General features: G+C 57.4%; 6 protein-coding genes across 6 annotated transcripts; 4 read left to right on the top strand and 2 right to left on the bottom strand.

The window, feature by feature from the left end:
* Nucleotides 1-51: 51 nt before the first annotated feature.
* SCHCODRAFT_02625092 (uncharacterized protein) lies at nucleotides 52-2,891 on the top strand. Its single transcript, XM_050345278.1, has 6 exons — nucleotides 52-152; nucleotides 212-424; nucleotides 473-1,166; nucleotides 1,214-2,077; nucleotides 2,125-2,315; nucleotides 2,372-2,891. The coding sequence occupies exons 2-6, from the start codon at nucleotides 263-265 to the stop codon at nucleotides 2,765-2,767; spliced, it is 2,307 nt and encodes a 768-aa protein (XP_050199909.1). The 5' UTR covers nucleotides 52-152; nucleotides 212-262; the 3' UTR covers nucleotides 2,768-2,891.
* Nucleotides 2,892-2,995: 104 nt separating this feature from the next.
* SCHCODRAFT_02502713 (uncharacterized protein) lies at nucleotides 2,996-4,028 on the top strand (the record flags this gene model as incomplete). Its single annotated transcript, XM_050343137.1, has 2 exons — nucleotides 2,996-3,502; nucleotides 3,555-4,028. 2 exons carry the CDS (start codon nucleotides 2,996-2,998, stop codon nucleotides 4,026-4,028), a joined length of 981 nt encoding a protein of 326 aa, XP_050199908.1.
* Nucleotides 4,029-4,466: 438 nt separating this feature from the next.
* On the top strand, nucleotides 4,467-7,989 carry SCHCODRAFT_02625086 (OPT superfamily oligopeptide transporter). The gene is made up of 15 exons (XM_003031884.2): nucleotides 4,467-5,025; nucleotides 5,081-5,235; nucleotides 5,297-5,373; nucleotides 5,427-5,516; nucleotides 5,566-5,593; nucleotides 5,646-5,745; nucleotides 5,801-6,017; nucleotides 6,069-6,452; nucleotides 6,506-6,631; nucleotides 6,683-6,800; nucleotides 6,854-6,957; nucleotides 7,009-7,065; nucleotides 7,119-7,296; nucleotides 7,383-7,718; nucleotides 7,771-7,989. Exons 1-15 carry the CDS (start codon nucleotides 4,750-4,752, stop codon nucleotides 7,823-7,825), a joined length of 2,301 nt encoding a protein of 766 aa, XP_003031930.2. The 5' UTR covers nucleotides 4,467-4,749; the 3' UTR covers nucleotides 7,826-7,989.
* Nucleotides 7,990-8,406: 417 nt separating this feature from the next.
* On the top strand, nucleotides 8,407-10,269 carry SCHCODRAFT_02541321 (NAD(P)-binding protein). Its single transcript, XM_003031885.2, has 7 exons — nucleotides 8,407-8,926; nucleotides 8,981-9,003; nucleotides 9,058-9,140; nucleotides 9,239-9,387; nucleotides 9,465-9,743; nucleotides 9,795-9,842; nucleotides 9,901-10,269. The coding sequence occupies exons 1-7, from the start codon at nucleotides 8,717-8,719 to the stop codon at nucleotides 10,132-10,134; spliced, it is 1,026 nt and encodes a 341-aa protein (XP_003031931.1). The 5' UTR covers nucleotides 8,407-8,716; the 3' UTR covers nucleotides 10,135-10,269.
* A 391-nt stretch (nucleotides 10,270-10,660) lies between these two features.
* On the bottom strand, nucleotides 10,661-13,469 carry SCHCODRAFT_02625079 (uncharacterized protein). The gene is made up of 19 exons (XM_003032323.2): nucleotides 13,163-13,469; nucleotides 13,029-13,061; nucleotides 12,954-12,980; nucleotides 12,819-12,891; nucleotides 12,718-12,754; nucleotides 12,648-12,662; nucleotides 12,562-12,596; nucleotides 12,477-12,501; nucleotides 12,404-12,415; nucleotides 12,293-12,348; nucleotides 12,133-12,233; nucleotides 12,024-12,051; nucleotides 11,936-11,954; nucleotides 11,747-11,787; nucleotides 11,630-11,677; nucleotides 11,557-11,566; nucleotides 11,235-11,449; nucleotides 11,078-11,161; nucleotides 10,661-11,024 (listed from the first exon to the last, which is right to left on the bottom strand). Exons 1-19 carry the CDS (start codon nucleotides 13,405-13,407, stop codon nucleotides 10,968-10,970), a joined length of 1,161 nt encoding a protein of 386 aa, XP_003032369.1. The 5' UTR covers nucleotides 13,408-13,469; the 3' UTR covers nucleotides 10,661-10,967.
* Nucleotides 13,470-14,661: 1,192 nt separating this feature from the next.
* Nucleotides 14,662-17,963, bottom strand: SCHCODRAFT_02667573 (uncharacterized protein; the record flags this gene model as incomplete). The annotated part of the gene is made up of 5 exons (XM_003032324.2): nucleotides 14,662-14,824; nucleotides 14,874-15,711; nucleotides 15,762-16,438; nucleotides 16,488-16,977; nucleotides 17,027-17,963. The coding sequence occupies 5 exons, from the start codon at nucleotides 17,961-17,963 to the stop codon at nucleotides 14,662-14,664; spliced, it is 3,105 nt and encodes a 1,034-aa protein (XP_003032370.1).
* Between the last annotated feature and the right edge of the window lie 784 nt (nucleotides 17,964-18,747).

The raw sequence follows: 18,747 nt of genomic DNA, 5'->3' as shown, positions 1-18,747 counted from the left end.
TCATGCCGCCTGCGTGACCACCTTTTGCTGTCACATACGTCCTCGTCCCTCCCTGTCGCCCGTACCGATCTGTCCTTGACTGTAGTCTCCTTTGCGGCCGTTCCAGTGCTTGCCACGGCCTGGGTCTCTCTCCGGTAGAGGGCTACGTTAAAGTAGGTACGAGCGCTTATAGCACTCGTGGGAACCATATGCTCATAGATCAAACCGGCAGTGCCCCTCGCATACATCTGCTCGCTCCTCCCATGAGGTTGCATGCCTCGTCATGTCCAACAATTCCGCTAAATTGCTCTTCGTCGTAGCCCTCTGTATCAATGTTGCGCTCTGGTCTCGCAGTCGCTATGCGGAGGTAGCCCCGGCGCACACGAGCACTCTTAGCCTGATCAAGCGTTTCGTGGAGGGGGCGGACGATGAGCCGGCAGGAGAGGTGCGTAGCAAGTCTAACGACCTGGGATACTACTCAACACCTGTCCAGTGCCGCCCCCTTTCCTTCCCGACCGCCGAGCAGTGTGCACATATCATCACTAGCTGCCCGGGCTCGCGCACATTCCTATCCATTAACTACCTCAAGCACTACTTCTGCACCGCCGAGCCCCTACGGCCCGCCGCCTTTGCCGGCCTCGTTCTATGGCTCGTCTTTCTGTTCTCCACCCTCGGCATCAGCGCCTCCGACTTCTTCACCCCGAACCTCGCGACCATCGCGCAGATCCTTGGCCTGGACGAGAACGTCGCGGGCGTCACCTTCCTCGCGTTCGGCAACGGCTCCCCCGATGTGTTCTCCACCTTCTCCGCGATGCGCGCGAACTCGGGCAGCCTGGCTATCGGGGAGCTGCTCGGCGCGGCGACGTTCATCGTGTCATGCGTCGTGGGCTCGATGTGCATCATCAAGCCGTTCCGCGTCGACCGGGGCCCCTTCCTGCGCGACGTGTGCTTCTTCACGACTGCGGTGACCTTGACGTTCATCATCCTCTGGGACGGCTGGATCCGGCCTTGGGAGGCCGGGTCCTTGGTCGTGCTGTACTTCGTGTACGTTGCTGTGGTGGTTGTCGGCACCTGGTGGCGACAGCGGAGAAGACGCATACTCGAAGCCGAGGCGCTCATCCGAGCTGAATATCAGGACGATGAGATGCCCCCTCCGCCTGCATGGGACGAGCCATACCGAGACGACCGTACGTGGTCCGCCCAAGCTGCGCTTCGCACACTTACACCCCCCAAGCATCCAGCGTCCCCTCCCTCACAGTCACATCTCCCTCTACACCTACTCGTCCACGCGCCAAGTCCACCCCAGGCCCTCCCCGCCTGCAGATCGACCTTCCACCCAGACCGTCCTCGCAACACCGCACCTCCAACCCGTCAAGCCCGCAATTCTCCCAAATGCCATCCTTCTCGCTCATCGGTGCGCTCGAGTTCCGGAGTGTGGTCTCCTCGCTGCAGAATCAGGCTTCGGGGTCGCAGCTCAGCGTATTTGATACGCCCGTTACGCCGTATGCGGGCGGGCACTACCACTCGCCCGTGCACCACCACCCGCCGCGGTCGCGGTCGCATACGCCACAGCCGACGGACGAGAACCCCTGGGATGCGACCCTCGGGCTCCCGCTCGATGACCGCCCGCCGCGCAGCCCGTCCCCAAGCGATCAGCACGACTACAACACGGAGGACACGACGATCCATTCTGCCATGCCGCTCGACTACCAGTCCGACAACGAGGCGCAGGTCGCGAAGCCGTCGCGAATATACATCCTTCGCGGCGCGGCACACGTCCTCTTCCCTTCGCTGCACGGCTTTCGCGAGAAGAGCGTGCTGGGGCAGGTCGCGTCGTTGTTTGCCGCGCCAGCGCTGTTGATGCTGACGCTGACGTTGCCTGTGGTCGTGACGCCGTACAATGGGGATATGAATGGGCATGAGAAGGGGTTTGATACAAGCACGCGGAATTTGGTCGACTTTGAGGAGGAGGGCATTGAGCGGACGCTCGTGGCAGAGGAGGAGCGCGAGGAGGAGCTGCATGGCGTGGGTTTCAACAAGTGGCTTATGGCGGCGCAGTGTGTGTTCGGTCCGTTGTTCTGTATCGGCGTTCTGTTCGGTGGGTCGCGCATTGTCATCTGCCGTGCCCTTGCTAAAGTCATGCAGCTGGGCACTCGCACCGTGGCTGGCTGCTGCTGGCGAGCGTTATCGCCGGGCTGACCATCGGCATCATGGTGACTGTCTTCGGCGACAAAGGGGACAACCCCACCTTCCGCATGGTGCGCTGTTCGATGGGCTTCCTCGTAGCCGTAGTCTGGATCATGGCCATCGCCGACGAGGTCGTGGATGTGCTCCAGGTTAGTGGCTCATATCTACTCTATCCAAGCCCTTCTCATACTCATCCCTCTCATAGACCTTCGGCTTCATCTTCGGTCTCTCCGACGCTATCATCGGCCTCACCATCTTCGCGGTGGGCAACTCGCTCGCCGACCTCGTCGCCAACATGTCTGTCGCCGTCTTCGCCCCCATCATGGGCTTCAGCGCGTGCTTTGGGGGCCCGATGCTCAACATCCTCCTCGGCGTCGGCATCTCCGGCTCGTACGTGACCTCGCAGACGGGGACGCCGTATAAGCTGGACTACTCGCGCACGCTCGTGGTCAGCACGATCGGTCTCTTGTTTGTGCTGGCGAGCACGCTGCTGTTCATCCCGTTCAATGACTATTACCTGACGCGGAAATGGGGCGTGTTCCTCATTGCGTCGTATGTGGTGATCATGACCTTGAATATTGTGGTGGAGTTGAAAGGGTAGGAGAGATACGAACGAGGCTATCTACTTATGTTCCGTGATGATTGTTTCTGTAATAAGTGCTTTCGCTTGTGCTCGCATCGTACATACACTCGCACAGTGGACTAATACATGATTTTTGGATGATTCCTGAGTCCTGACCTTGATACGCGCGCGCCGGGGGCTGCGCCGCCCGGGCCGATGTTGCCGGTCAACGCCAGCCGCAGCGCTGACGACCTGCTTCTGCCCACCATGACCATTAACACGAACCTATGCCTGGCCTGCTCATCATCGCTGCCGCCTAAATCATACGAATCTGCCTTTCACACCAAGTGCTGTCGTCGTCCGATCTGTCCATCCTGCCTCTCGTCCAACCCTCGCTTAGCAAGATATGATCCTTGCCTCGCCTGCTTGAGCGGTGTCGGTGTGGTGGGGCACTCTGGCACCGCGGCCAAGCCGACTACCTTGAACACGCCAGTCAACATTGACGGGGGACTGAAGGATGAAGACACCTTCGTTTTAGGCTCGGACGATGACGATGACGAAGACGACTCGGACGCACGCGAACCCCCTCCAGCGTATGAACCAGTAGAACCAGCGCCATCTTCAGCAATCATCGCATCCGAGACCGTGCCTTCAGACGCACAAGACGCTCAGCCTGACCCTTCAAATGTCCAGCACGAGGTAGATGGGCCATTGAAGTACTACCTCAAGCGCGGAGACACCCTCCGGGGGATATCTTTCAAGTACGCTGTGGATGTGCGTGACCTTCCCGCGTTAATGCTCCCCCGCTCACCTGCAATGCTCGTAGGGGCGGGAACTCTGCAAGCTCAATACTCTACCCCCTAGCACACTCAGCACGACCCCGCATCTCTTGCACACCCGTACATTCCTCGTTCTGCCGCCATCCGCGCGTAGCAAGCTCGCCGCAGCGCAAACGCCGCAAGAAGCAGCGCAGCACGAAGCCAGGCGAGCACGACAACGAGCAGAGAAGCGACTGCAGACGCTCACCAAGGAGGCAGATTGGCGAGTGGCGCGGGCGTACATCGCTCTGGCTGATGAGGATGACGCGGAACGCGACGCGAAGATGAAGGAAATGGGTATTAAGCATCCCGGTCCGTGTGCTGGTACTTCTCGCTTGGAGAGATACGCCGTAGAGCAGTATCTCGAGGACGACGAGTGGGAGGCCAATGAACGACGGGCCGGAAGGCAGCCGCGTCTGCCCTCGCTACCTTCGTCATCAGCAGCGCCGCCACCGAAGGATCGCCACTGTTGGAAAAGATAGTCGAGGAACGCTTCTCCAGTGTGTACCTTTTCCAAGCTTTGCTTCGATAGCCCTTGGCACATATTGTACTCCTGTCCGTCGCGCTTATCTCTCATATAGACGCTGTACATAGGCCTCGGAAGAATGCACTGGGCTTGAGAGGCTCTTGTCCGAACCATTCAACCAATAGTGATGCCCGGGCCTGCGAGTTCCGCCAGGGCGCGATCATCCCTCCGGCCGAAGCGCTGCGTCCGAAGGCGCGCAGCGGCGATCAGGGGGGACGCGGAAGTTATCGAAGGCTTAGGTTCTCGGCGAGATAGAGACGCCCAACGTCAAGGCCATTGCCGCTTCGCACTTATCGCGCTCTCCGCATGTCCGCCCCCGCCGATAAACGAATGATCAGCGCGTGGCTATCTCATCGCATCTGGTACGGCTTCGCTGTCCCCTTGCAGAGCGTCTGTTGATGTCGCCACCGTGCAGGTTCTTTGGCCACTACTCGCGCAGTTCTCAGTCTATTGTGTCAGTTTCAGGTCGAGCGTGAAGAGCACGTCCTTCGCACGTGACGAAGGTTGAACTTCGGGAGGATTTGTGCCCAAGTAAATATTTTCGACCTGCTATCGGGCGGACGCCCCACCGCCCACATGATAAGCTTTCCCCGCCACCTTAAGAAGCGCGGCATGATAGGTGACATCTTTACCTGCCCGTCTCCCCCTCCCTCGCCAGGCCCTCTCCCGCCCTCACCATGCAGGAGAAGAAGGAGAACCAGGACTTCGTCGGCCAGCTCCCCGAGCTGGGACCGGTGTCCCCCATGAACCGGTCAGACTCATTCGACAAGATCTCGGAGAAGCACGACAAGGAAGACGACGTCGAGGCGATCGTGCAGGAGGCGGGCGAGGTGCACATCGAGAAGGCCTCAGATGTCGCTGTGCAAGTCATCAGTGCGCGCGACGACCCCGAGCTGCCTGTCTTCACCTTCCGTGCGATCTTCCTTGGCATTGGGCTGAGCGCGTTCACCTCGGTACGTCCGCGCACGCCTTTGAGGTACAAGCATCGCTGACAGTCATACTCCGCAGGTGCTCGCGACGATCTACACCTTCAAGCCGCAGAACGCGTCCGTCTCGCAGCTCTTCTGCCTGATCATCGCGTATGTGCTTGGGACGGCCATGCACAGCGTAATGCCCTCGCGTGGTTTCTGGCGTTATCTCAACCCCGGGCCCTTCTCCATCAAGTGCGTTGCGTCTCCCGCACTATGTTCGGCGGCGGGCAGAGCTAATCATTGCGCTGAATAGGGAGCACACGATCATCGTCATCATGTCCTCGACGGCGTCTAATGTCGCGCTCGGGATGGAAATTGTCGCGGCTTTGGGTATGTTTCCCGCTGGCAGATGCACGCAGTGCAGTGACTGACACTCGCGATAGACCTCTTCTACAACATCAGACTGAACCCTGCAGTGGCGATGTTCCAGATCTTTGCCTCGCAAATGATCGGCTATGGTGTTGCTGGGATGTGTATGTGTTGTCCACTTCATACGATGCGCGTCACTCACATGGTCCACAGTGCGGACATTCCTTGTGTACCCGACCTAGTATGTCTCGCCATGAACTCGCTCTCCTCAAAAGTTCTGACGGGCTTCATAGCGCATTCTTCCCGACGTACATCTCTGTCGTCAACTTGCTGCAGTCCCTCCATTTCCACGGCTCTCTCAACCAGAAAAAGCGGAAGTTCTTCTGGCTCGCTGTACGTCTTGCCGTATGTCCAGACCTCAACCATATACTTACCCTTACTCTGTTAGTTCGCCGGTATCTTCCTTTGGGAGTGGATCCCACAGTACCCCTTCCCCCTCCTCACCGCCATCTCCGTCATCTGCTTGGCGGACAATGGGCGGCACGCGTTCCTGCGCAACCTGTTCGGCGCTGGTTCCAGTAACGAGGGTCTCGGGCTGCTGTCCTTCGGTACATCGTGGACTCTCATCACTCAGGGCAACCCGCTCGTCTGGCCTTTGCGCACCCGTACGTTGTCTCCTCCCCTCTTCGTCTTACCCCACCTAACCCACCCCCTAGAGGTCAACTCCTACCTCGGCATGGCTATCTGCTACCTCGTCATGACGCTCTGCTACTACAACAACGTCTTTAACGGGCGGAACCTCCCCTGGATGTCTACCTCCCTCTTCGGCGACGACGGCGAGACGTACGACCAGTCCTCTATCATCACCGCGGACTACCACCTGAACAAGACCGCGCTCGAGGCGGTGGGCCTCCCGCGCTACACCACGACGTACGCGATCTCGCAGCTGGCGTATAACTTGTCGGTCGGCGCCAGTGTGACGACGATCTTCCTTTGGTACTTCCCGGAGTTAAAGCAGGCGTTTGGCGGATTCGCTTTCTTGAAGAAGGGGCATGCGAAGCATATCAACGACCCGCATTATCAGGAGATGCAGAAGTATCGTGAGTGGTGCATTCAGTGAACAGAGCGGACTCAATGACTGACATGATGACAGCCGAGGTCCCGCAATGGGTATACGCCGCGCTTTGGGTCGTCTGCATTGCGGTCTGCATTGGCTGCAGCTACGGTGGTCCCGGGGGTGTCGTCCTGCAGCCCGCTTGGAGCATCCTTGTCTTCTCCAGTACGTCTTCTCGCATTATGCCTTCTCGTGCACGTCTGACATCGCGCGCAGTCCTCAGCGGGATCATCGCCATCTTCTTGGGCTTCATCAACGCGACGACGGGTATGACTATCCAGGTCAAGTTTGCGCTGCAGATCTTGGCCGCGTTCATCCACCCTGGCGAGCCTATGTAAGCTTCTTGGTCGTCCGACTATCTTTTCGCATGCTCAACCCTCCTCCCAGCTCTGTCATGTACGCCAACCTGTACGGCAACAGCTCGGCCACACAGACGCTGTACATGTTGCAAGACCTGAAGCTTGCGCAGTACACGAAGGTGCCGCCTCGCTGTAAGTTTCTCGTCCTCCCAATATATCACTGTATACTTACCTTCTACACAGTCACCTTCATCGCGCAGATGCTGGGCTCCATCGTCGGTGCCGTGTTCAACTACACCAGTACGTTTGCGAGCCCTCGCCGCACCTGAACGCTCTTCTGACGTCCTCCCCAGTGATGAAGAGCATCGTATCCACCAACCGTGAAGTCCTCAGGGACCCCACGGGCACCCGTGTATGGAGCGGCTGGATCATCCAGGGCCTCAACTCCGCGGCCATTGCCATGGGCGCGCTGGGTCAAGAGCTGTTCACCGTCGGCAAACCGTCAGGATACTGGATCATTCCTTTCTCTACGTGCGTCTTTTCTTCAACCCTCTCGTCCCCTCCCTCCCTCTTCTCTATCCCATTCACGATCGACTGCTGACCCATCCTCCCCACAGCATCATCGGCTTCTTCATCCCTCTCCCCTTCTACCTCATCTGGCGCTTCAGCCCGAACAAGAAGAGCTGGCTTGCCCGCGCGGCACGTTACATTAACGTGCCCGTGCTCACGCTCTACATAGGCTACCTGCCCTACTCCGTCAACGGCCAGTGGTGGTCCTGTCTCGTGATCGGCTTCGTCTCGCAGTGGTACATGCGCAAGCGGTACCCGGGGTGGTTCGTCAAGTATAACTACCTCTTGTCTGCGGCGTTGGATGGTGGGAGTCAGGTCATCCTGTTCATCCTCAGCTTCGCTGTGTTCGGCGCGAGTGGGAAGGAGGTGCCGTTCCCGTACTGGTGCGTTGTTTCTTGTGTTGCATTCGATGCAATGCTGACAGGATATGCGCAGGTGGGGTAACCCGGACCCGGCCAAGCTTTCTGTTGACCGCTGCATGTCAACATGAGAGTAGCTCTTGGCTACGGCCTCTCGTGCTTTACGATAGTAGACCACGATCTCCTTCACGATGTACTTTTAGCTTGGGCTTCTGTATGTGTGTATGTAAGGCGAATGACGTGCCTTCTTTTCTGGATACATACCTTCTGACGCATAAGAAGGGCTTGTCTTGGGGCTTGTACACGAGTGTTACTCGTCGGGACGAGCACGTGATCTGTCACATCAACGTCACAGTTGAATTTCTTCTTCTCGCAACGACCTGCAGCTACACTCTGGCCTTGGCTCTGAGGGAAAATGATATCTTCCCTCGACTACAGTTCTCGCCCTTGTCCTCGACGTCGTCTCACTGGAGTAAAACGCACCCGCCTCCGGCCTCTGTCTTGAAACGGTCGGGGCAGAGGCTGGGATAGTACACAACACGCTCGACAAACCTATTACCTCGGACATCCCATGTATCAGCTAACTAGCTTCCTTGGGCAGGATTCAGCGAGAACAATGGCACACCCAACTCAGGCAACTTCCGGTTATTGCTATGCGCCGGTCCGGAGTGATGTCACGTCGATCCTTTGGATTCTTCATGTTCTTCCGCCTCTGCATCCGTCCAGCCGCTCGGTCGAAGTTCTGCGATTGGACGTCATGCCAGGAATCCATGCGTTGAGACCTGTCCCACATATCAAGGAGGGCGGCTCGCGAAGCTTCCAGGCGCGGGGGGACGCTCTTGAGTCCTGACCAAGTCCTGACCAAGCCTGGGCGGCGCTGAGAAATAGTGATCAATGGCCGAATCGGCTACGCGGGGCTCCTTCTTTATAGCGCAAGATCCCCACTTGTTCTGAACGCTCATCTCCATCTTCATCTCCATCTCCATCTTCATCCTCATCCACTCATCGACTCTCATCCAACAATGGCGCCAGTCAAGAACGCCAAGTCCGTCTTCGCGGCCGTCCCCGAGGACTACCCCGTCCCCGGGAAGCACATCGTGTACGACGACAAGGACACGATCGACCCGGACACCGTTGCCTTGAACGGCGGGGTCCTCGTCAAGGTCCTCTTCCTCTCCATTGATCCCTACTTGCGCGGGCGCATGCGGCCCAGCAACTTTAGCTCGTATATCGTGCGTAAAGCCAGTTCAGGTTCAGGTCTTGTGTGCTAACCCTTGCGACGCCAGCCCTCATTCGAGCTCGGCCAACCGTGAGCGTCATGCGGTTGCTTCCGCTACTCTTCACTCACCGTTCTACCCATCAGCCTGGTCAACTACGGCGTCGGCGTCGTCGTGCGCTCTGAGGACAAGTGCTTCAAGGCCGGCGACCATGTCTATGGCCTCATTCGTGAGTATTTTGTTCCCCCCTTCCCTCTTCCACACCCAGCCCACCTCACCTCGTCTTGTCACAAACGGATTTTAACTGTATACTAACCCTCGCCCCAGCTTTCCAGCAGTACATCATCGTCCCCGGCGCCTCCCTCCGCGTTCTCCCCAACACGCACAACATCCCCTGGTCCGTGTACGTCGGCAGCGCGGGCATGCCGGGCATGACCGCGTACGCGGCGTGGAAGGAGTATGCGGATGTGAAGGAGGTGAGCCGTGCTCTGCTAGCGTTGCAATACAAACAAGCAACAATAAACCATGACGCTAACTACCACCCCGCACCCAGGGCGACGTCGTCTTCGTCTCCACCGGCGCCGGCGCCGTCGGCTCCCTCGTCGTCCAGATCGCTAAGATGGCCGGCTGCAAGGTCATCGCGTCCGCCGGCTCCGAGGACAAGGTCAAGTTCATGAAGGAGATCGGCGTCGACGTCGCATTCAACTACAAGACCGAAAACACCGCCGAGATCCTGAAGCGGGAAGGCCCTATCAACGTGTACTGGGACAATGTCGGCGGCGAGACTCTCGAGGCAGCGATGGAGAACGCGGCGGATGGAGCGCGGATTATTGTGAGTAGATCGCGCAAAAAAGGATGATGATAATGCTAATGTACGCCTCAGGCCTGCGGTGCCATCTCCGGCTACAACACTGGCACGGTACCGATTCATGTACGTCTCTCCCCCTTCCCCTAACATACTCTCAAAACTCGTACTGACCACCCCTCAGACCTGGGATCTCGTCTTCCGCAAATCCCTCCACATCCACGGCTTCATCGTCTCCCGCATCCAAGGCAAGTACATGGACGCCTTCTACAAGGAGGTTCCCGAGTGGATTGCGACTGGGAAGGTCAAGATCCGGGAGGAGATTGCGGAGGGACTGGACAAGGTCGGAGACCTGTTCGTTGCGGTGCAGAAGGGGTACAACACAGGGAAGGCGGTGATCAAAGTGGCGGACGAGTAGGTGGGCAGTGGTGGGCATGGACCCTGAAATGTCAGCGTGAAAATGTATTATAGTCGTAAGGGAATAACGAGAATTATTTTCTCTGACCATGGCACTCGAAAAGGAGCGTGCACTGTCACTACGCACGAGAACGACGCCACACGAACATCGCGCACATGACTGTGTGCCATAAAAGCACGTGACGTTCGGAAGCACCCGGGCCACGCTACAGTCCGACCTTGCTTGCTTCGTGCATGTGCACCGCGTCTTGGGAGTCTCTTTTCCGTTGTTGTGAATTTCTTCTCCGCTCCCATGTGTCCCTTCGTGTGTATCTTCTGCGTAAGAACTACGCAAGAACTCTGCTACCATATGGACCTTCAGCGAAGGAGGGGCTTAGACTGTTGCAAAGTGGGAAGGTCTGCTTGACGTCGATGGGCCAGTTCTTGCAACAGAGTCGGCGTCTGTAATATGTGAGAACGATGCTCGAAGTTATCATGAGCCTGCAGATGGACATCGTCGCCTCTTCATGGCGTAGCTGGCAGGTTCGAACAACTTGCGCTAGATGCTTGTAGTACGGGCGCTAGAGAAAGACCCGGTCAGATTCAACGATAGTAAGTAGTACACGATGTGAGGAATACACTGGAGAGATCTTCTAACTAACCACAAACTGGGACATATCCACAAAATGGACATCTGTACGTAACACAATCCTTTTATCACCAGAGTCCATGTCTCCACTAGCCGCACATACGCCGTGCATTATCACGCCGCGCCGCGCATATGAGGACGCGCTATGCATATGAGGCCGCACCGTGCAACCGAGAGCACACCATGATTGAAGTGGCGCGCTATCCTCAGAAGTAATCGCCCTTGGGCGGACGCACTGCCGCTGGTCTCGCAGGCTGAGGAAGCTGGTCGGATTCGTGAGAGGTTGATAGGAATATGCGATTCGAGCACCACGCACCTGGAACGCCTTCTGTTCGTCCATCTCGATATCGGAAACCACCGACACCTCTTGCCGGACACCAATCTCGAGCGGGGCACTGAGCTGCGAGGGCGTCAGTCATCGCGTGCGCACCACGACCGGCCACACAATCGACCAGCCCCATAATCGAACGCACCTGATGCGTATGCGAGTGCGGCGCCCGCGGCACGCCCGCCGTCCGATTGTGGTGGCTGATCTTGTACACCGAATTCGTCGTCGCCGTGCCGCCGATGAAGGACGTCTGCCCGCCTGTGTAGTTGTAGCCCGTGTAGCCGCTCGCCTCGCGGTCCGTGCCGCGCCCGCGGATGATCTTGCGCGTCGTGAGCGTGCACATGAGCGTGATGGCGTATACTGTTGACAGACGGCGTCGTTAGTTTGTACGAGGAGTCGAGAGAGGGAAAGGGTTGAGCGACGGAGGGAGCGCGCGTGGGGTGGGGGAAACTTGGAGCGGTACGCACACTTGGAGAGCTAAGGAGAGGTAGGGGTAGTCAGATATACGGCATTTCTCCGGTAAGAGGGTAAAGTACTCACGACGAAGAACATGGCCATGAACTCGAAGGTCTGCGGCCGGAGATTATACTGGGAAAACGTTAGTTATGGTTACTGTCGCGGCTCCGAAGACCTTCCACTTCGAGATGCAACACATACCAGGAGTAGAGTGGCCAGGCTGATCAGAGAAGTCAAGAGTCCTGCACACTACGGTCAGCGAATCTGCGAATCCAAGGCGAATGCCGCAAAGCCCAGGCGAATGCCGCGACCATGCGAATGCCGCGAAGCCCATCCGAATGTCGGGAAGTCCCAGCGGATGCCGCGAAGGGAAGCATGAACACCACTCACCCGTGTTAATCGCATACGCCTGCGCGCGCGGACAAACCAGATCATCTCAGTATTCAACACGCCACATGGCCCGGCGAAATGCACCCACCGTCAGTTTGTTGACCATAGTGTCGCTCCTGGGACGCGTGGTCAGCCGACTATCAAGGGAGATGGATGTGATAGAGGAGTGAGAAGGGAGTTGAATAAGAAACACGTACTTGCGATGCCCTGTGCGGTACTTTCCCAGAAAGAAGCACAGGGACAAGGCGATCGTGGCATCAGTTGCGACGTTCGCACTCAGCGCGAGCGTCGCGATCGTCTATATCAATGGGTGTAGTGTGAGTAGGATGCGCACGGGCAAGGGAAGAGACGACTGACCTTGAGCTTCGGAAGGAAGACGAGTCTGTCGAGGACGAAAGAGCGTTGGGAATACGCTTTTTTGCCACATGGTAAACCCCCAATCCTGCGAATGAAAGCGGGATGTCGTACCAATACCAAGCCCTGCGCACAGAGTGTCAGTCCGCTGAATGGATGTACGACGACGCCGGCCACGGCCACCCACCGAATTGCCCGAGAATTAATATGAACTGAACAGAGCAATCATGAGATGAGCGCCCCACTCTGAGAAAGTGAATGAAAACACTCACGATGCCCCCGGTAACCCACCAATTGCGACCGCTGACTGGGAACCGATATCAGCGCGCGCATGGCGGACTCTTCGCGTACCACTCACAGCGGTAGACCCTCACTATATCCGGAAATGATCAGCTTTCTATGGAAAACCGAAGAGCGCGACCACATACGGGCGAAGCACGCCTTGACGAGGGAGCCGACGATGTCCTGGGTGGGTTGCGAATGGACGTTACTACCCGCGGTGCGCGGGATGAAGTGACGAGGGACTCACCCCGAAGATGATCTGCACTATGAGCGTCCAGATTACGTTCCCGGTGATGAATACCAGCGGTTCCGCGAAGTGGCTTGGGGGGAGGGGAGGTGATGAGCGGTGCCAGCGATTGAATTGAGTTGACGTTGCGCGTACCTAACGGTGTAGTAGTACACGGCGTGTCTGCGAGGGTCAGCGGCGAGCTATGTCCGCTATGAGCGCGCGACGTACCCGATGAGCACTTGGCCAATGAGTTCTAGCATCCTAGATTGTACGCGTTAACAGCGCGCTCACTCGGGGGACCGCTAATGCGCACGGGGGATCGCGCGCGTGAGGGGGGGGATCGCATTGGCGTTCGCACTCACCAGATGCAGACAACGAAGGCTTTATACCCGTACATATCGTGCGGGTATCGCCTGAAGTAGATGAACACCTGCGTCGAGAGCACGCCGAAGAGCAAGCAAGAGAGGGAGAAGCCGATGGACATCGCGCCGATGGTCTGGTCCACATTCAACAGGCTCGAGACAGGGATCGCGGGCGCGGAGTCCCCAAGCGGGAGCGAGGGTGCGTCCGAGGGCGGGGGAGGGGGGGCGGAGGCCGAGAGCGACATGGCGGGCGGGTTCTACCGTGCGCGCCGCGCCGTCAGTGGTTGCGCGGGACGTGTTGGAAAGGACGGGACGTGGTGGCGGGACGAAAGAAGAGACCACGAGCGAAAAGGGAGACCACGACGACGGAAGACCCTGACGTCGGCTGATTCCCCCGGTGTGAAGGCATCTCAGGGGGGGTGAGCGCCTTGGTTCGCCGATAGCCTACTGATCTTCGTGTGATCGGCGGCGTCGGAGTGCATTATATTGAATTGGAAAGACGGAAGAACGAATTTCTGCCTGGAATCGCGCGCCCAGGGCTCCTCTCTTGTGTTGAATCGCGACCACGTTGGCCAGTCTGTCGGTCCCGCACAACGGGATTACGGCGTGGGTTGCAGTCCGGGGCCTTCGTCGCCACCTCGCTCCGTCCGACAACCACCCCTCGATATGTTTGGGCTCCGCCCTCAGCGGCAGGCAGCCCCGTGCTGGGGCGGCGATGAGGTCGATGTTGCCGCCGCTCGGTGTTTTCGGACCCAGAACTGACGGTTTGCTTCCCTCCTGCGGAGGCGCGCGCGCGGAACATCACTGGAATTTTGCGAAGGACGTCTAGCTCGATCCGCCTTCGAAATTCAGTACAAGCGAGACCTGTGGGCGCCTGCTCAGCGCGGCACGCGCCTTCAATTCCCAGCGCGCGCGTCACGGGGCCGCCGCGCCGTGAGAACGCTGGGGCGCTGGGCAGGTCCGAAGGGGACAATAACGACCAACGAGGACGACGGGCGGGTGGATCTCGGGCAACGGAGGCAAACGAAACGCGGGATGGTTGTCGGGGGTTGTGCAGCAACGCGTGGGTTTGTAAATGGACCTGCGCCACGCACTTGCGGGAAGGGACGGATGCATATCTCGCCCACCGACGACGAGCAGACCTTCCTCCTTCGCGAGCACCGTCCACATACCGTTCGCAGTGGATCCACATGGTAACAGAACTCTTGCACGACTGCTGACGAGGAAGAGACACACGAGAAGCGGTATACATGCACATCGTTGATAGAATGGGGGTGGGCATGCGCCCGCGATCAAACGGCTTATTTGGTCGTGTTGATACCCCCGCCAAATCAGAGATTTCGATGTTCCTGCTGATAGTGCTCTGAAAAGGGCACCTATCGAGTCGTTGTATATACAATATACATAGATCGTGCATGTATCTAAATGGTCCTGCAAGTTCGAGATGCAGAAGCCGCGGATCGCGTGTGCCGTGAGCAAATCAAGGTCGATGTCGCGACTTAGAAGAAATCCGTGTCCATCAAATCCTCTTCGTCCTCGCCCATGCACTCGTCTTCACTCACGAGCCCTCCCTCCTGCACAGGATCAACATCCATAGCTTCCGGGCATGCCTGCTGGGCTTCTGGAGACTCGGCGGCGCCTGATTCGGCCTCCCCATCAGATCTGTCGGATCAGCAAAACTTTCCCAACTCGAAGGAGAAAAAACACTTACAACTTGTATCTCGAGAGCGCCGCAAGGGTTTGAGCCAACATATTATCCTTCCCCTTTAGCTCGAGTGACCATTTCAGCTTCTTGGTCACCAAGTCCCCGACGACATCGCGATAGAGTTCAAGTTGCTCCCGAAGCGCCTTCACGCCCATATGCCGGACAGAGTCCTCCCGCATCTCCAGTCCCACGCTCTCCAGGTGCTGCCGACGCTGTTTCGAGCGCTTCTCCGCCTGCTTCCTCTTTCTGTCCTGCGCGGCCGCCTTCTCCCGGGACTGCGCTGCCAATGCCTGCTTAAACTTCTTCATCTCCCCGCTCGCCCCCTGAATTCGCGCGCTCTGCATTACGAACGTCTCGAGCGCTTCGGTGTAGACCTTAGTGATAAAGGCCTCAGAGTCATTTCGATTGGCGCGCTCGAGAGCGGAGAAGGTCGCTGGTGTGCTGCAGGGATTGTGACGGATGTATAGGCGCCACGAGCCAAGAGCGCCTTCGTTGTGGTCATTCGTCGCTGGGATGAAGAGCATGCGCCGTTGGTCGGCGCTGAGGCGATCGATAGGGCCATCAGGTGCGAACTCGGCTGTGAATTGTCGCCATCCATCCGCGGCGCCATGGAACATAGCTGATATTACGCGCAGGACGTCGTCTCCTAGTTCCCCCCGCAGAAGTCGCGCCTTCGCGAAGAACTGGCGGTCCGTGAGAGGGGCTCCAAACAGGGTCTGATGCTTGTACGAAGTCGACTCATCGAAGAGGCGCTCGGGATGGTCCCCTAGCTCGTCGCAGAAGCTTGGGATTCGGCGGTGCAGCTTGACCGTATCGAGCAAGTTACGAGGTTCGCCATGCTTGTCTGTGCCCCGGATGTACCGCATATAGGGCTCGGATACACATATCATGTACGTGCCCATAGCGATAAGGTCCATCCAGGTTGACGGAAGTCCAAGGCGCGCAACGCAAGCGCTTCCATATGGTTCGGCTGGCCACCGTTTGTCTTGCCCTGGCAAATCGTCTCGATCGTGGAGCGGTACTCGTGGTCATACGTGACAAGTTCAATAGCGGTCTTGCCGTGCGATTGGTAGCGTGTATTGTTTGTGTCGGCGATATTAGCAGAGCTAATAAAGGCGGAACCGTGCAACTCGGTTTTGAAGGAGTGAACAAGAGTCCTACCGTGCTCTTGGTAGCCCTTCTTGTCATCCTTGTTGCGAAAAATAGCGCCCCAGATAGCTGCACATTTGACACCGCCGCTAGCACTCGCGCTGAGAGCGAGGAGTCGAGCATCAGATGAGGACGGGGCCTCGCTATCCCCAGCGTGTGGGAGGTTGATGACAGCGTCAAATGCCTTGTTCGGAAGGAGGATCGGCTGAGGGCTAGCGAGAGTCTTTGACTTCCACAGCTTGCTGATCGCATCGGTACCATATTTGAAGGCATTAAGATCCTTGTGAGCGCCGCAGCCTCCGAAGATGAACATGGTGAGGAATGCCTGGCGGGATCGGTCAGCGTGAAGTCGCAAGTACATGTCATGCCCAAGCTTGGACTTCAGAAGGCTCAACGCGATCTGGCAACGCTCATCATAGCCGCTATGAAGCAATTATCAGTTAGAACCTCACGTAGAATGATTGGACTCACATATCCGACAATGCACGGTCTTCGCCAACAGCTGCTCGCATCTCCTGCTGCGTGAGCGACATGACCCGGCGAAGCAGCATCTGGAAGTCAATATTCGCCGCCTCCTCCTCCTCAAGGCGTCTTGTGACTGCCTTCTCCTTCGCTTCCCCAGTGGCAGTTGTCTCCTTTCTGCCGTCAGCAGCGTGATCCTTGTTTTGCCCAACCTGCTTAATCAACCACTCGTCCCCATCCATCTTTCCGTCAGCCTGTGCGAGCGGACTGCTGTTGTAGATCTCCGCAATTTTCTCACCAAGTTTTCTCTTCCCCTCCTGTTGCGCCTCAGCGGTATGACGGAGCGCACTGGTAAGAGCAACAAATCGTGTCACAGGCTTCCAGGTAGATGGATCTTCATCATTCACATCGGGTTCGTACGTAGGAGCGCGGAGACTGATACAGGTAGACTCATACTGTATCTTCTTATGGCTGGTCCCGTCGCTGCTACATACGAATGCTAGAGGATCCCATCAGTACAAGGACACTAGAAGCGATGGAAAACCTACCCATACAGTCCTTAATCTCCTTCCCGAGCTGCAGGAGCGACCACATCCCTAGCTCAAGCTTTACAGCGCCAGCGGTGCGGCGGCTCAAGAAGCGGCCCTTGATACGGATGCCGAAAGCGAAAGCGACATCCTTGACGGCGCTATCCAACCAGTGGGGCTTGACACCATACCGCATCAGCTGCCGGCCAAGCCAGCGTGAGGTCGGAGAGTATTGGTGTCCCTTCTTTGGCGTGAAGACGAGCTTTTCCTGAAGATCATGCAGAACAGTCCTGACCTTGCGGAGCGTGACCAGCAGGCGCTTGATCTGCTTCCGCATGATAGACTTGTCCCTGCGATGAGCAGCGGCAGCCCCACGCAGTCGGTTGCGCGACGAGATGGCTATTTCGAGCTGGTGCGTAATGTTGGCCAGCTGAGCTTCGAGACCCGCTACGTCGGCGGCGTGAGCCGTTAGCTCATCGTCGAGCTTCGTCCGAAGTGCAGACAGCTGCGCTTCATGCCCATCTGCAGCGCTACGCTTCGAGCGCTTCACCCGCTGCGTGCGCTTGTCCGCGGCCGTCACGTCGTCGGTGAGTGAACGATTTTTCTTCGTCAAGCGGCGGTTCTTCCTCTCTAGATCCTTGACGCGGTCTGTCTTCGCGATCAGAGACTGGGTGGTCTCGGACATTGTTGCATGCAGTGAGGCGACCTCGTCGAGCAGAGCAGAATTTTGACCAAGTAGGTCATTGAGGTCGGCTTTCAGCGTCGCGATTTCGTCTCGGCAACGCGCGCAGCGGGAGTCACAGCGACGTGTGTGAGCCGCAAGTAGGGCAGGGTCTATATTCTCGCTGCCAGCGGCATGTACGCGTTCGACAGAATCCTTCAGACCGGCGAGAAAGTGGTCGTGTCCCAAAGCGGAGGCAAGCCTCTGGTGGAGTTTCCGAGCAGTCAGAGGGGCCATGGACGCTAGTATTGCACTTGTAGTAATGTACTGAAGCCCGACCGATGCGAAACAGATAGCGTATTTGCTGGTCGCGCGCGGTTATGATCGACGTCGGGGTCAAGCACAGGTGCGCGCGCTGATGTCATCATCGTCTGTCATCATTCCGCCATGTGAACTTGCTCGTCTATCCAGTGACCCGCGCCCTTGTCTATCATCTGGATAATGCGACATACGGAGGACAACGATGTACTCCATAAATGTGTGGAGTCAAAACTCGCGCATCCTCTGATAGCTTTTTTCCAGTACACTTTCATTGCATCAGAAATTCAATACGAACATACAGAAATATTTGACTCCACAGAATGTCGGACAGAATTCTTAGACCGCACATTGTACACTCCTTGTGGCGCTAAGAGATGTGGCGGAAGTTGGGATAGAGGCGGAAGGCGGAACCTGGCCAATAATGGAGGTCAACATGACCAAATAAGCCGTTTGATCGCGGGCGCATGCCCACCCCCAGATAGAAGCAAGCAAGGTCAGATTGTGGCGCGGTCCGGGCGCTTCCGAGCCTGTACACGTGCTCTCATATCTCACGATCACGTGTACTGTTCATATTGCTCGCAGATCTTTCCCAGCAAATTGAAGAATGTCAGAGAGAACGGATAATTGGAGGATATAAGCAATAGGACGTACTATTAGGCAGAATCATTAAATTTATTAGTTAGCAAACGCAGCTCCAGTCGATAGATCAGCAAGTCCAGGACCTACGAGTGGTAATGAATCTCCCTCAGATGCAGGTGGA

The sequence above is a fragment of the Schizophyllum commune genome (genome assembly GCF_000143185.2).
Source record: "Schizophyllum commune H4-8 unplaced genomic scaffold SCHCOscaffold_6, whole genome shotgun sequence".
Lineage (NCBI taxonomy): Eukaryota > Fungi > Basidiomycota > Agaricomycetes > Agaricales > Schizophyllaceae > Schizophyllum > Schizophyllum commune.
This window is presented reverse-complemented; position numbering and strand designations above follow the sequence as displayed.

Excerpts from the sequence above, each read along its gene's own strand:
- SCHCODRAFT_02625092 (XM_050345278.1), top strand. The coding sequence starts at position 263 with ATGTCCAACAATTCCGCTAAATTGCTCTTCGTCGTAGCCCTCTGTATC. Across the intron at positions 425-472 it reads ACGATGAGCCGGCAGGAGAG|TGCCGCCCCCTTTCCTTCCC; the intron begins GTGCGTAGCAAG and ends ACACCTGTCCAG. Across the intron at positions 2,316-2,371 it reads AGGTCGTGGATGTGCTCCAG|ACCTTCGGCTTCATCTTCGG; the intron begins GTTAGTGGCTCA and ends TCCCTCTCATAG.
- SCHCODRAFT_02625086 (XM_003031884.2), top strand. The coding sequence starts at position 4,750 with ATGCAGGAGAAGAAGGAGAACCAGGACTTCGTCGGCCAGCTCCCCGAG. Across the intron at positions 6,632-6,682 it reads GAGCATCCTTGTCTTCTCCA|TCCTCAGCGGGATCATCGCC; the intron begins GTACGTCTTCTC and ends CATCGCGCGCAG. Across the intron at positions 7,066-7,118 it reads TGCCGTGTTCAACTACACCA|TGATGAAGAGCATCGTATCC; the intron begins GTACGTTTGCGA and ends CGTCCTCCCCAG.
- SCHCODRAFT_02541321 (XM_003031885.2), top strand. The coding sequence starts at position 8,717 with ATGGCGCCAGTCAAGAACGCCAAGTCCGTCTTCGCGGCCGTCCCCGAG. Across the intron at positions 9,744-9,794 it reads CGGATGGAGCGCGGATTATT|GCCTGCGGTGCCATCTCCGG; the intron begins GTGAGTAGATCG and ends TGTACGCCTCAG. Across the intron at positions 9,843-9,900 it reads CTGGCACGGTACCGATTCAT|ACCTGGGATCTCGTCTTCCG; the intron begins GTACGTCTCTCC and ends ACCACCCCTCAG.
- SCHCODRAFT_02625079 (XM_003032323.2), bottom strand. The coding sequence starts at position 13,407 with ATGTCGCTCTCGGCCTCCGCCCCCCCTCCCCCGCCCTCGGACGCACCC. Across the intron at positions 13,062-13,162 it reads GCCTTCGTTGTCTGCATCTG|GATGCTAGAACTCATTGGCC; the intron begins GTGAGTGCGAAC and ends CGTACAATCTAG. Across the intron at positions 12,892-12,953 it reads GTGTACTACTACACCGTTAG|CCACTTCGCGGAACCGCTGG; the intron begins GTACGCGCAACG and ends CCTCCCCCCAAG.